The 12,989-nt window shown below is 45.2% G+C and overlaps 1 protein-coding gene across 5 annotated transcripts in view; it reads left to right on the top strand.

Annotated features, from left to right (window-relative positions):
- The window catches only part of DDX31 (DEAD-box helicase 31), a 63,548-nt gene that overhangs the window by 24,589 nt on the left and 25,970 nt on the right, over nt 1–12,989 (top strand). For all 5 annotated transcript variants that reach the window (XM_083807401.1, XM_083807398.1, XM_083807400.1 and 2 more), the window contains 6 exons: nt 356–462; nt 1,188–1,423; nt 1,781–1,957; nt 3,518–3,577; nt 9,415–9,465; nt 11,521–11,660. In XM_083807401.1, coding sequence (XP_083663527.1) covers nt 356–462; nt 1,188–1,423; nt 1,781–1,957; nt 3,518–3,577; nt 9,415–9,465; nt 11,521–11,660 — 771 coding nt within the window. The remainder of the gene's footprint in view (nt 1–355; nt 463–1,187; nt 1,424–1,780; nt 1,958–3,517; nt 3,578–9,414; nt 9,466–11,520; nt 11,661–12,989) is intronic.

The raw sequence follows: 12,989 nt of genomic DNA, 5'->3' as shown, positions 1-12,989 counted from the left end.
GAATAAAGATACTTTCTGCATCTGTATTAGATAACGCATTAATAAAAAAAAAAAAAAGATGTTCTTAAGCCATTCATACTTAGTGGCCTCAGCTAAGCCACATATAGATGTCTGAGATTAGGAAGAAATATCCCCTTTGGACGGATTATTCTACAGTTATTCAATTGCAGAGATTCTCTATGTATTCTGACGTGTCTTAACCTGGCAAAAGTTGAAGGTAGAACGTAAAGCCAGATGGGCCAAAGATCTGATCAGCTCTAGCACTTCTGCTATTATTAATTGGCTTATGTAGCCTTAAGACTTTCTTCTCATTCCTTCCTTACAGCATCTTTCATCATCTCTCATGTTTTCGTAGGATCCTGGACCTGGGCTTTGAAAAAGATGTGACTGTGATACTTAATGCTTTAAATGCTGAGAAAGAGACACGTCAGAATGTCCTGCTCTCAGCCACACTCACAGAAGGTAAGTTATAGACGTGTTGTGTCTCTTTTAGCTGAAAAATTCACAGGGAATTGTGAAATAGCTTGTTGAGATTTATTATATTATGTCCCAAAACGAAGCCCTTTGCAGAAGTGGAATAATATCTTATGATTTTGCTGGGTTTATGACACTTCTTCATTAATGGAATTTCTGTCAGTGGATGTACTTACATAGTCCCTACATATGTCACACACAGACCAAAATCACCATGAACCTTGGAAGCACTGTTTTTGTTTGGTGTTTGTTTTTTCCCCTTACAGATGCAGAATTAAGGCAGGACAGGACAGCTGCTGTGTGATTTGCTCAGTATTGTACAAGAAGCCAATTGCTGAGGCAGGAGTTGAGCCAGGCCTAATGACTCTTAGACTCTTTACAGAGCGGAGATCTGTTGTGTTTTTCCACAGACATCATTAAAAAATGGAACTGCCAAATGCTGTCTGGATGAGACATTTATATAATGTAAAATAACACAGCTGGCTGAAGCAGGGCTTGTGATGCTTTTGGTGGAGTCTGCAGCAACTAAGCCTGGCCGAGCCCTGAAAAGTCTGTAGTTTGTGGAAGAGTTCTCTCAGTGTTTGAAGCATGGCTCACGAATTCCTTGTTTTTCACAGGAATTGCATTAGCTGTTCTGTATGTGAATGTATCACCACCCCCTCCAGCAGCACCCCAGGTTGGGCCTCATGTGTTTTTCATTTTCTGTGGTTTAGGTGTGACACGGCTGGCTGATATCAGTTTGAACGATCCCATCAGGATTTCCATAGCAGATGAAAACCAGAAGAGTCTCAAACCAGCGTTGCAAGCAGATAAAGAAGCCAGTAGTCCGTCAAGCTGTATGGACCAGGAAAACTTTGCTGTTCCAGAGAAGCTCAAGCAGTATGTCATGATGGTCCCCGGCAAATTGAGGCTTGTCACGTTAGCAGCTTTTATCCTTGAGAAATGCAAGGTGAGATCTGCTTGCATTTATATTACTAAGTAGCCCTTTGCACTTTTCCACTCCTACATCTCTTCCTCTGTCAAGGATAGCCTGGATTAGATCTAAAGCTTTGAAGTGCATCTAGTGTAGAGGGAGCCACAAGAGAGCTGAGGTGTTCTTGCATCTTTCATGCTGACAGTGAGATAACTGCAGCATGTTCTTGTACTGCTTCTGTGGGCTTAGCATTTGGTGTCAAACTTCTTAATATACCCCATTCCTGGATAATTGTATCTACAGAAGCGGAAGTCACATAAGTATCATGAGATCAGTGAACTGGGAGAGGCCTGTGGGAAATGGACACATGCATTTTATTTTGTTTCCTTGCAGTTTGAAAAGCGACATAAGATGATCATCTTTTTCTCCAGCTGTGAACAAGTGGAATTCCACTACGATCTCCTTCTAAATGTCCTTTCAGGAGGGCTAGAGTCTGAACAACCTAAACATTCATCTGTCTCCTCCGTGCACTTAGAGTTTCTGCGACTGCATGGCAACATGGAACAGGAAGTAAGCACTATCAAAATGTCAGGATACCCGGTTTTGTTCCTTATTCCCTATGATTTATTTTGTGGTTATTTTGGGGTGGAGGGCAGAAGAGAGGACAGAGAGTCATTTCACCTCTTGGGGCCTCATTCTTCCATCTGCTAATGAGAATAAGAATATTGTCCTACTTCTGGAAAGTACTTTGGTAGCTGTATCTGAAAAACACAGCTGAAGAGGCAAGAGGTGTTATTTCAGCAGGCTGAGGCAGCCGTTCAGTATTCCCAGTGGGCACGCTTAAACCATTTATGTATCCGTGGTTCTCTCTCATGCAGTCAAGAAAGGCTTTTAATGCCAGAGGCAAACCTCATCCCAGCCCCAAAATGTTACTACCCGACAAGTTGACCCTATTGGCTTTGGTTTTAAAGAATGGTGTCTTGACAGCCTGCTCTTTTCCCTGGGATGGAATAATAGCAATATAATGGTGATTACCCCGAAGTAAGTCTAGGTTTTAGCAGAGCGGGCTGGGATGGTGAGCTTGGAGTCTGCTGCTGGGAGAACAGTGTCGAGTAAGCTGTCACTGCAGCGTTTCTCTCAGTAGCTGAGGGAGCTCCCTTGAAAGTTCAGCCCCAGATCCTGCCCTTGGTCTGTGATGGAGAGAGCTGCTGTTTCGCTCTCGAGCTGCACAGCAGAGATGGTAAATGAATAGATCTCTTCTGAGGAAGCAAGAGGTGAAGAGCCATTGTTTTTCTCACTGATTCCCATCCTGTGGAGACCAGAAACATGTGCTTTGCTGTCCCTGCATTCTGGCCTTTCCTGAACCTGCCTGCCTGAGTGAGCGAGCGGGCCTGGTCTGGCCCAACTCTACCCTGACCAGCTGTTAAGGCAACAGAACACCACTAAGTAGCTGGCACCAGGGGAAGGGTTTTGCCTTTTTAGTACCCAGTGTGTAATTAGTGCTTGATGTCTTCAAATTAAGAGCATTAATGGAGCTAAATTGTGGATCCCATATGGTACTGCTGAGCACGGCTGCTGTCATTGTCAACAAGATACAGCGTGCTCTCTTCTTTAATTTTTGTCAGCAGAGGGTTCAGTGTGTCGGCAAGGCCCAAGTTTCCCTTCTTGCCTAGAACAATACGTCTAGCTGGGAGTCAAGTACATCAGGTTTCTCTATCAACGTAGCAGGCCGTTCGCTTAACCTCTAGCTAGAACTCTGAGGAGGAAGGCTTGGAACATGGAGACAATTTTGGCAGGAGGAGGAAAAAGGGCCAGGAAGGAGACGGGGATCACGTGTCAGAGGCCACAGACAGTCTGAGCTCTGAAAAGGACAAGAACAAGCGGAGTAAAATCAAGGAAGTGTGAGTGTAGGTGGATGGGTGTTACTGGCGAACACTGAGACCAAATGCTACTGAGGCCTTTGGTTGCTGGTGCTCAGAGGTGATGTAGTGTGATAGCAAATGTGGTTGTGTCGCCATGTGGGACCACTTGAATGAGGTATAGTTGTTTAATTGTTACATTAGATACTTTGCTTTAGGGTTGATTGTAATGTGTGTACACACTTCTAATTTTTCTGTTTTAATCCTCTAGGAAAGAACAGAGGTCTTCCAGGAGTTCCTAAAATCCAAGACCGGCATCTTGCTTTGCACTGTAAGTAACTTAGAGTCCCTCTGCAGCTCCATGATAATGGGCCCGCCTGGTATCTAATGGTAGAACAGCGAACTTGGCACTGAGCTGTAATTCCAGCTCGCTGTCTGACCTTGAGGAAAGTCGTCTCCTTTTTCTGCATTTCACATTAAATAAGGACTGTTGCCGTCTTTGCTAGCTATTGTGTGATCTTTTGCTGTAAGGCACAACAAGCAGAAAAAGTGAGTATCATGCATAAGAGCCTCTACGTGTTTTGCATGGCCTTATGTTTCTGCAAAAATCTGTTCATTTGAAGCTGGAACCTTGCCCTCTATGTGCAGTCAATAGAAAGCAATCCTAATTTGTAGCATGCCCCGTAACTGCCAGGTAAATTGGATGCAATGTAATATTTCCCATCTTAATGACTACCCCAAGGTTAAAAACAAAAACCTGCGGGGATGGAAGGGAAGCCCAACCAGAGAACGGTGTCATTAGAAATGCACACGCTCTGCTGCTCTCCATGCTTTGCCCTTCAAGCTTCCTTCAAGGGTGCTGACGGAGAAATTCTTGTCCTCTACTGAAGTTTGCTGGCACCCTTGTGTTGTGGTGGCACCTTCCACTTCTCGTTTCTGACCTGTCGGTGCCACAGCTAGCCTGCTGCAGTGGTGCAGAAGGCTGCACGATTTGCTCTCTAATAGTGGCAGCTGTTGATCTGAAAATGTGTGAATCTTGGCGATTTCTACCCACCGCAAACTTGTAAATTACAGCGATCGGGAGTAATTAGAGCTGAGAAAACCTCTCTAGCTCTGAAATGACTCCTGTTCTTGCAGCACATTGTTCTTAAAGGAAACTAGTTGCAATTTTTTCCAGAAACCGGGGGCAATTTCATGCCCACAGTATGAACTAGGACTGCCATGTATATAGGAGTGTTTGACATAGCATTGCCAATTTACATATTGTATCACCTGTAAAAATATACTTCTTACCTTCTCGTCTTGGTCCTGCTTGTGTGTAAGGTCTTTACAATGATTTGATCAAGGTCAAAATGTATCTTTGCAATGCATAAGTGTAACGGTAATTTGCTTTCCCTGTGTGTGGAGATAATACTTCAGTGTCTCAGTCGAGGAGGGTAGCAAAGCTTAGTCATTCACTGGTGCAGATGAAGTATTTTGAAGATAAAAAGAGTCTGATAAATGCTGAATGCTAAACAGGTAAACTTTTTTATCCTTCATGCACATTCTGTCTATAACTGAGAAATTTCAGGGACATCTCTTGTTACTGAAATTTCACTTAGTATCTTTCTAAACTCGTTAAATGGCTCAGTTTTAGACAAAGATAAAATAGAATCATTGCAATCACTCCTGTGTCTTTCCTGGGTGAGACAATTTGGAGGGGAGATGCAGCCTGTAGCAGGAAAAATATGACAGGGTAGGAAGAAAGAGAAGTTAGATAAAGAAATCCCAGTGGACGGGATTCCCCTCTTGAGACACTGGAGATGTGGTGTGATTTCCTGCCGTGCCACAGACTCCGTATGAGTGGATGTGGAATTGTGATGACAAGGCAAGCAGTCACATCAGCTGAGCAGCGATAGTTGTGTGTTTGCTCCTGACCTGCCACAAATGGGAGGTAATGTGAATTAGCCTTGATCACAGTGAGGAGAGTAGTGTAAGGCGATGCATTTATTGTAATCCTACTTCATTGCAGTCTGAGCTATTTTGCATTTATTGCAAGGCGGGGATGCAAATCCCGACAGTTAGAGTTGCTGTGCCTCAGCTGGCACATGGCTGGCATGTTAAGCGCAGTAAGTTGTATGTCTAAGTCCAAAATCTCTCTGCGCTTCAGCTCCCCGTCTGTAAAATGGGGATAGTAGCACTGTTCTACCTTACAGAGATGTTGGGAGGACAAATGCATTGAAAGCAGGAGGTGGCCTGTTACCACAGTAATGGGGACCATATGGACACCTTAATATAGAGATACACTTTGCACTAGTCCCACATTACAGGTGCCTCCCCAACGCAGATGTCCAAAGGGCAGCCAGGCACTGTGACCACCTCCTGCCTCCGAGGGCACTGCTTTTTTCTGACGCTTTTTTTCATGTCAGCAAAAACCTTCTGCGGTAAGATGGTTCCGTTCTCTTCCGTGCAAAACAGTGTTTAGTGCCCACAAAATTTTGAAACCTGGCTCACAAAAGAGCAACACAAATAATGTTACCGTCCTTTCCTTGTCCCTTATGCCATGTTCTCCACCCATCTTTCCGCTCTAGTAAGCAATGGGACCTGCTGTTCCTTTTATTAATTTGCTCCATGTCATATGTATATTAGTATATTGTATAAAATATTTTTTGCAGGCAAAATAAGCTGGCAGACAAGAAAATAAAGAAGGGCTGTGTATCTCAGAGGGTCTCATCCAGATTTATTTCTCTCTCCTTCGCTGAAGTTCTTTGCGGCTTCCTTTGGGATGTGCCTTTTAAACAAGTTCATCTCTTCCAGGGAGAGAGGAAAGATCATTTGGAGATTGTTTGCTGTTTACTCAGTCACGCTAACTCATCTTGCCAGTTTTCTGGCGGCCCCAGCCAAGAGCTTTCGCCTCTGACAGCTTCTGTGCTCTCTCCTTCCTCCTCTGATTACGCAGCCCAATCTGTCACCCTGCCGACGGGGGTCTCTACCCTGCTGATGGCTTTCCACACTCGGCAGTAATGACTTTTGGCAGGCCGGGAAGGCGCGAGAGCTTCTTCCCCAGCTTGGAGAGCCGTTAGGCCCTCTCTGCCTGTTAGCTAAAGCACTTTGTGAGGTTCTTTGGTAAATAAATGAGTCATTTTAATCCAACTGACAGCCTGGCACCTGAGCAAGCTGCCTTCCATCTGTACTTCTAGGCCTCATGTAGGCAGCCAATTGTCAAGCTCAGGGCCTTCAAGACCTCACCATTGAGTGTCTTTCAAAAGCAACTTTAGCAATTTCCTTTGCCCTAATTAGATTGTGTGCGAGGCCCTTACGAAAGTTTTGTGGCCGTGTTGGCTCACATATTCTGCAGCAATGTGCCTCACTCTCTGTGTGGTGCTTTTGCCCTCTGTTCCCTCGCACCCACCCGTCTGTGCCTCACCACCCCCATCCCAGGCCACGAGGACAGGATGGCGACACCAGTTTTTAGGAGCAGAGATTTCAGTGTTTCTGCAAGCCCTCAGGAACGTGGTTAAGGCTTCAGATTATTGTTTGGTCGGCGTCCGGGTTTTCTTTAAAATCGCACTGCAGTAGTTTCTTTCTTGTTGCTCCTGTGAGAGGGCCACTCACTTCTCCTTCCCACCATCCATTGACAGGAATCAGCGGTGACGTGCTGAGGTGTCATATTCTTGATTTCCCTTTTATTGAGGAATGGTTATGTAAGGCCACGTGTGGAAGGGGGAATGCTGTCTGGGGCAAAGGAAAAGGAGGGAGGGTAGTAAATTGGAAATCCGTTGGGCTTCCTGAAAGAGTGTTGGCAGCAGGTTAGTGCTTCTGCTTAGGGAATAAATGTAGTGCTAGCAAAACTGGATAATTGTTGCTTGAGCTGTGTTCTGTTTCCCGGCATGGTGACCCAGAAGTATTTTTCTAAAGATCTGAGAAGCAAGAAGCTCTTGGGCTCTGCCAGCAGAGGAAGGCAAATCAGCTCAAACTTTTTATCCTAATTCTACCTTGCTGCTGCCTACCAGGGTCTTTGAGGAAAAGGAGCTACAGGAGACGCAGGTGGACTGATACTGAGGAATCTTTGAGAGTTTGCAAAACACTCCAATTACCAGTAAATCCCAAGATACTTCTGAAAGAAAGCCAAGCTAAACCCCAAGAGAATAGCTGCTGATATATGTCTGTAACAGCTGAATGGAGTTGGTGGCATTGTGAAAGCAGAAGTGAATACAAGGCTGGCGATGGGAGAGCCTCCTCCTGAAATGTTGTCCCTGGCTTTTTATGTTTTTGGTTAACCTTTCAACTTCCCTGCTTCCTTTGGCAAATGTACTTGGGAACAGCGCTGTCTGTGGCAGTGGTTTCACAGCCAGGGGTATTAAGAAAAGTTATCTTAGAAGAGGAGGGAAATAGTCCTGATGGGTGAGGGATGGCCCCTTCACTTCCCTGTGCTGGAGGTGCCTGCTCGTGATCGCAGGGACAGCTTGGCTGCCTGCATATTTTGGGTAGACTTACCCTGTCCCAAGGTCAGAGCCCTCTGATCAGCCACAGCCCTGCCTAGACTGCTCGCAATGAGAGAGAGCACGGTGTAGGAAAAGACCAAAGGCTCGTCAGCGTGGAAGCACGTAACAGAACCAGCAAAAGCAGAATCAGGTGTCAGCACTCCTGTCTGATTGTGCTGTAGAGTTTATAATCTTGTTATCCTGGTAACTGCTGTACACATTCCCCGACTTCTCTAGATTTATTTTCTCCAACCTGCCTTTAAATGGCTTTTTGTACATCTGCTCATCTGACTCTGGGAACAAGTCGTTTCTTAATGAGCGTGCTGGAGCTAAAGTGTGTATTATTTCAGAGTGGGCGCTGTGGAAAGTGTCTCCTCTTTTACTGCAGTTGGAGCCACAAAGCAACCTGGCTAGTGCTTATGGGAAGGCCTTTGCTGCCAAAACATCAGCTTCCTAGTCTTTTAACGTGTGTGGGAGTTGCATGAAAACACTTCAGTGGGTGGCTGACACATTTTTAGTACATTAAGCTCCTGCTTACGTTCTTAATATATTCTATTTTGCAACTAGCTAAAAGATACACGTGTTCCAAAACATTTCCTAACAGAGTTAAATCTGCACACCTGCTCTGTTATTGTGCGTGGTGAATGTAAAATCCAAGGAGTATGTGAGGACATTACTAATGAACAGAAAATCAAGAAGGCAGATCGAACCACGTTTGCACTCTCTCTCCATTTTGAACACTATTTAAACTCTCTTTTCTCTTTGAAAGGATATATTTTTTGAGCTGCACTGGCTGTGGATAACTAAAGGGTCTCACTCAAGTCCTTCTGCAAGTTGATGCATTTTCTCACCAGCTGGCACATCAAATAACTCGCCTGAGAGTAGCTTCAGACTGTTTTCTTCAGGGCTGAGTTCTGTTTCTCCAAATCAAAGCCAGACTGGTGAAAATCTAAGGGATAGCTGAAGTCCCCTTCCCTCGAGCTGTCCTTCAGCTTCCTGCAGGTTCTACTAAATTGTTTGTTGGCCTTTTATCACAGGGCCAGGTGACCTGCAAGTCTTCTGCTCCTCAACTTCAGATCATCGCCTAGGAAACAGCTAATTAGTAGTGGTTGGAGATGGGTGTATCTTTGGACATTCTACTCAAGGCCTAGGGTCCTTGATCATTGCTTCGTGGCCATTTGCCTCATTAGCAGCCTGGTTGTTCTTAGGCTCGCCGTAGAGAAAGTCATGCTGAGAAGTAATGTTGCCTTACAGGGGTTTGATTCTGCCACTCTCATTGTTTGGGTAGTAGGTGCTACGAGCAGATCCGTTTTCAGCAGTGACACAAACTGAAGAACTAAAGTATCACTATGGTATCACTTAATGGTATCACTGCCATTACGATAGGTGACTGATATAATGCAAAGGGACCGTAGCAGACTGCTGTAATTCAACACCACTCTCCTGAAATTGATGTTTTTATATCCTCCAAGCTTTGGCCCGTAGCAGTGGAACACTTTCTATTGTATTAGCCTGTTAACAATCTGCCTTGTATTTTAAACCCTTAACATTATTTTTGACCTCTGTCCATCTCTCCCCAAACCAGGCACATAAAAATCCTACTTGCATAGCCAGTTGTCCCAGCATAATCCCCACCCCAGAAGAGTTTGTAATTTGCTGATATCTGCAAAGCATTTTTACAGTAATTTCCTTATTAATTTTAAAGGATGTCGCAGCGCGTGGGCTGGACCTGCCTCAGGTTACATGGATCGTGCAGGTAGGTTTGCTGTGTTTATGTATGTGTACGTATGTATTAAGCGCAGTCTTGTTCAGATGAAATCCCCTTCCAGTCCACATCCTCTTTCTGCAGTTTTGCTTGTCTTTGTGCTGGTGCCTACAGGTGTGAGAGAGCTGCGTGTTCCTGAGTACAGGACCAGGAGTCAAGGCTGACAGTCTGTTTTCCTTCTCAATAACTTGAGTATTGTCAGCGGTGTAATAATGTTCTGCTGGCTGGGAGGAAACACCTCGTGCTTCCCCCCACAGGAAGCTAGATTCTGTGAAGCACTGGCCATCTCTCTCGCAGTTCTGTGTTTCTGATTTTCTGAGATTGGTGGGGAGGCAGTTCCACAAGGAGTTTAAGTGCAGTCCTAATGTTAAACATTGAGTAGCCCAGTACTGTCTGTGCAATGACCTGAATGTTTCGAGTTAGGTTTTGCTGGGTTGGGACTGGGACTGGGTAGCTGTAAGCATTCAGCTTTCAGTAGAACTGCATAGTTCAGATTTTTCTCTTTAAAACAAAAACCACCACCAAACAAACAAACAAAAAAACCCACAAACACTGCATTGCTGCTGACAGAAATACTGTCTTTGGGGAGAAAAAAAAAATAAGGGAGATGGATTGAACCTTAAAAATAGCAGCCTGTCATTTCAAAGAGGAAGCTGGGGGCATGAAGCAGATTTCATTTTTGTAAAAGGTTTATAATTAAAAGAAAGGTTAGTTGAATTCAGGAAAACTGATCTAGAGATTCTCCTCTATCAAGTGACACCTGGGTAAAAAGAACAGTGCACAGAGCCTCAACAAAACAGCCTTTTAATTTCTACCTCATCCCTTCAGGTAACAAATTTTATTTTAATTTTGTGTTTTTAAAAACAAAAGATTTTGTAGCAGCTAGCTAGTCAGAGAAGGCTGGGGAAGTGAAGTCTTTAATTCCCAGCTCTGTATATTAATATAATTTACCAAAGATACAGTTGCCAGTGTTAGAACGCAGTGCAAATTACCTCAAGCCCTGGGAGACTTCTGTGTGTCCAGAAGGCGAAATCTCGGCTGTCCTGAGAGCTGTGTCCAAGAGCAAGGACCTGCAGGGAGCAATTAGATTGCTCACAGCATCTTACTCACACCTCTAGCCAGTAGAAACTTTGCCAGAGGGCACAGGTATAAACACTAGAGTGGGCTTTGGTTGTTGGTTTTTTTCCAGTTAAACTGCTGAGGGCTCATTTCTAAGCAGTATCTCTGTGCACGTTCATTTTTCCAGGAAAGAGGGGTGGGGGGGAGAATGGGGGGAGGCTAAAGGGAGGGAAATAGGTCACCCTTTATCTGATCTTGCAAATGGCTGGGCATTTTTGATTCCCAGAGAAGTAAACCGGGGGCACCGCTATTTGGGGTGGGATGGAGCTTTAAGCAACGTTTCAATGGCGCCTCGCAGTTATGGGTGGAAAGACAACTGCTGCATGTATCATACGCTGCCTAAAGGACTGGCTTCCCCATCTCTCTTAGGTTTCCTCTATCCAGTAATGTATCCAGTAACCTATGATTTGGTTTAATTCAAACAAAGCAATTTAGCCCAACTCCACATTTACATTTGTCATGTTTTATTTCACGGCTTTTCTCCCAGATGCAGAGCAGGCAGCTTCTCGCTTCGTACGTATGGGCACTGCTGAGGGTTGTTTGGCTTGAGGTTTTTGTGCGTGGTTTTTTTCTTTTTTTTTTTTTTTTTGAGGGAAGCAAACAGGTTCCTGACGTGCCTGTACAGAAATAAAATGTAAAAGGCAAAGAGAGACACTGAGATGGGGAAAACTGTCCTATTATCTGAAAGTTGGCCAACGTGTCACATTCACATGTCAAAAAACCGCTGTGGCTGAGGGGGTTGAGTGATGGTTACAGGGATGAGTCCGATGGGCTCTTTCTAAACAGACTGACTCCGAGGCAGGTACAGCGTGTGGGTTTTGCCGAGATCCCCTTGGTTTCGGATGAGCAGGCTGAATGTCTCGTTTATAATTAACACGCTGTGTTCTGTTAATTCCTCCTTTCCCTTCTCGTGTTCCCTTTTTGAAGTATAACGCTCCGGCTTCACCTGCGGAATACATCCACCGGATCGGGAGGACGGCTCGGATTGGCTGTCACGGGAACAGCCTGCTTGTCCTGGCGCCTTCGGAGGCAGAATATGTCAGCTTGCTGGCTTCTCACAAGATTAAGTGAGTCAGAAACGCGAACAAAAGTTTCAGCTCATCCTTGCTAATTAACCTTCCGTGGCACTTTCAGCGGGACTGTAGCTCGCGCAGGTTTTAATAAGAATTTATTAATTCTTGTGATCCAGGACCAGCCCCAGACTAGCAAAAGGAGAGGGGGGAAAGTGTGCGAAAAATCATCAGCCTGACAGATTGTGTGCAAGCGAGTGTGCGTGGCGAGGGGCAGAGAGGAGACGGGAGTCGGAGATCCTTTGCACTCGGTTGTTATCTCCGTGGCCCTGGGTTCAAGCCGTGGCTATGCGGAGATCACAAGTCAAATGAGCCTGTCAAATGCTAACTGGCCATCTGCCTGCATAGCACCATATTGTCAGAGATTGTGCTTTCGCTTCAGGAGAGATCCGGCGGAGAAATAGCTGGGGAGCTGTGGGTCATATCTGGCAGGTAATTGGCCCAGATATGTTGTGTAAGTGGCTTGTGACAGAAATAGTAGAGGCTTTTGCAAGTGGTGAGTGCTCAGTGTGGTCCTGGAAGGCAAAGAGGGCAGCGGACTCAGCAGACCAGAACTGGGGTACGTTTCCCGGCTACCTGAGAAAGCCTCTCTTACGCCGGCTGTAGCTAGGACTGGGGAATAGGCAGCAAGGAGAGCGAGCCAGGCTGGTGAAGGGCCAGCCCAAAGTGCAGTCGGCTCTGCTTGCGCAGTGGTCCCTTTGTGGGGGGAAAAAACCCCTCAGCATTGCTGTTCGGGAGCACTCTCAGGTCCCAAGCCTCCTCGGCAGTCAGCTGGAGATACGTGACTCCCCTTGCTCCCTGCTTTGCTGTCTCTCGGCATTTCAGAACAGCAGCCGAGCGGAGTCCTTTTAGTGTTGTACTTGTGTTGATGGAGCCCTGTAAACTCGTGCACAAATTAGTTCTCTTTTATTTCTCGTGTTTATGTCGGGCGGAGCTGCTTGGAGCTGTATTTGGTTTTGCATCCTTGAAACAAACAAATGTTGGCAGTAAATACAGGCTTATTCTAGGCTGTGAGCCATTTAGTGGTCTAACAAAGAGCCATCCATCATCCCAGGTAACTATCTATTAAGCAGACACCAGCAAGACATGGAGGGCTAAGCTGACAGGGGTTTTTTTCATGTAACAAACAGCACTGACATTTAAAGGTGAAATCCCACATAATTGTGAATTTTTAGTTTCAACCAGAAAGTTTTATTTTTCTATTTTACAGCATTTGGGCAAGGGTTGGGGAAAGGAGAGGGAAATTTCCCTCCTTTTTTTTTCCCCCAATTATAAATGTTAATGCTTTTATCCGATTTTTTTTTAACAAGTTTAAGGAGCAGTGTC

This window comes from Anser anser (genome assembly GCF_964211835.1).
Source record: "Anser anser genome assembly, chromosome: 21".
NCBI lineage: Eukaryota > Metazoa > Chordata > Aves > Anseriformes > Anatidae > Anser > Anser anser.
The sequence above is the reverse complement of the archived record's forward strand: the minus strand, read 5'-3'. Positions and strand labels throughout refer to the sequence as shown.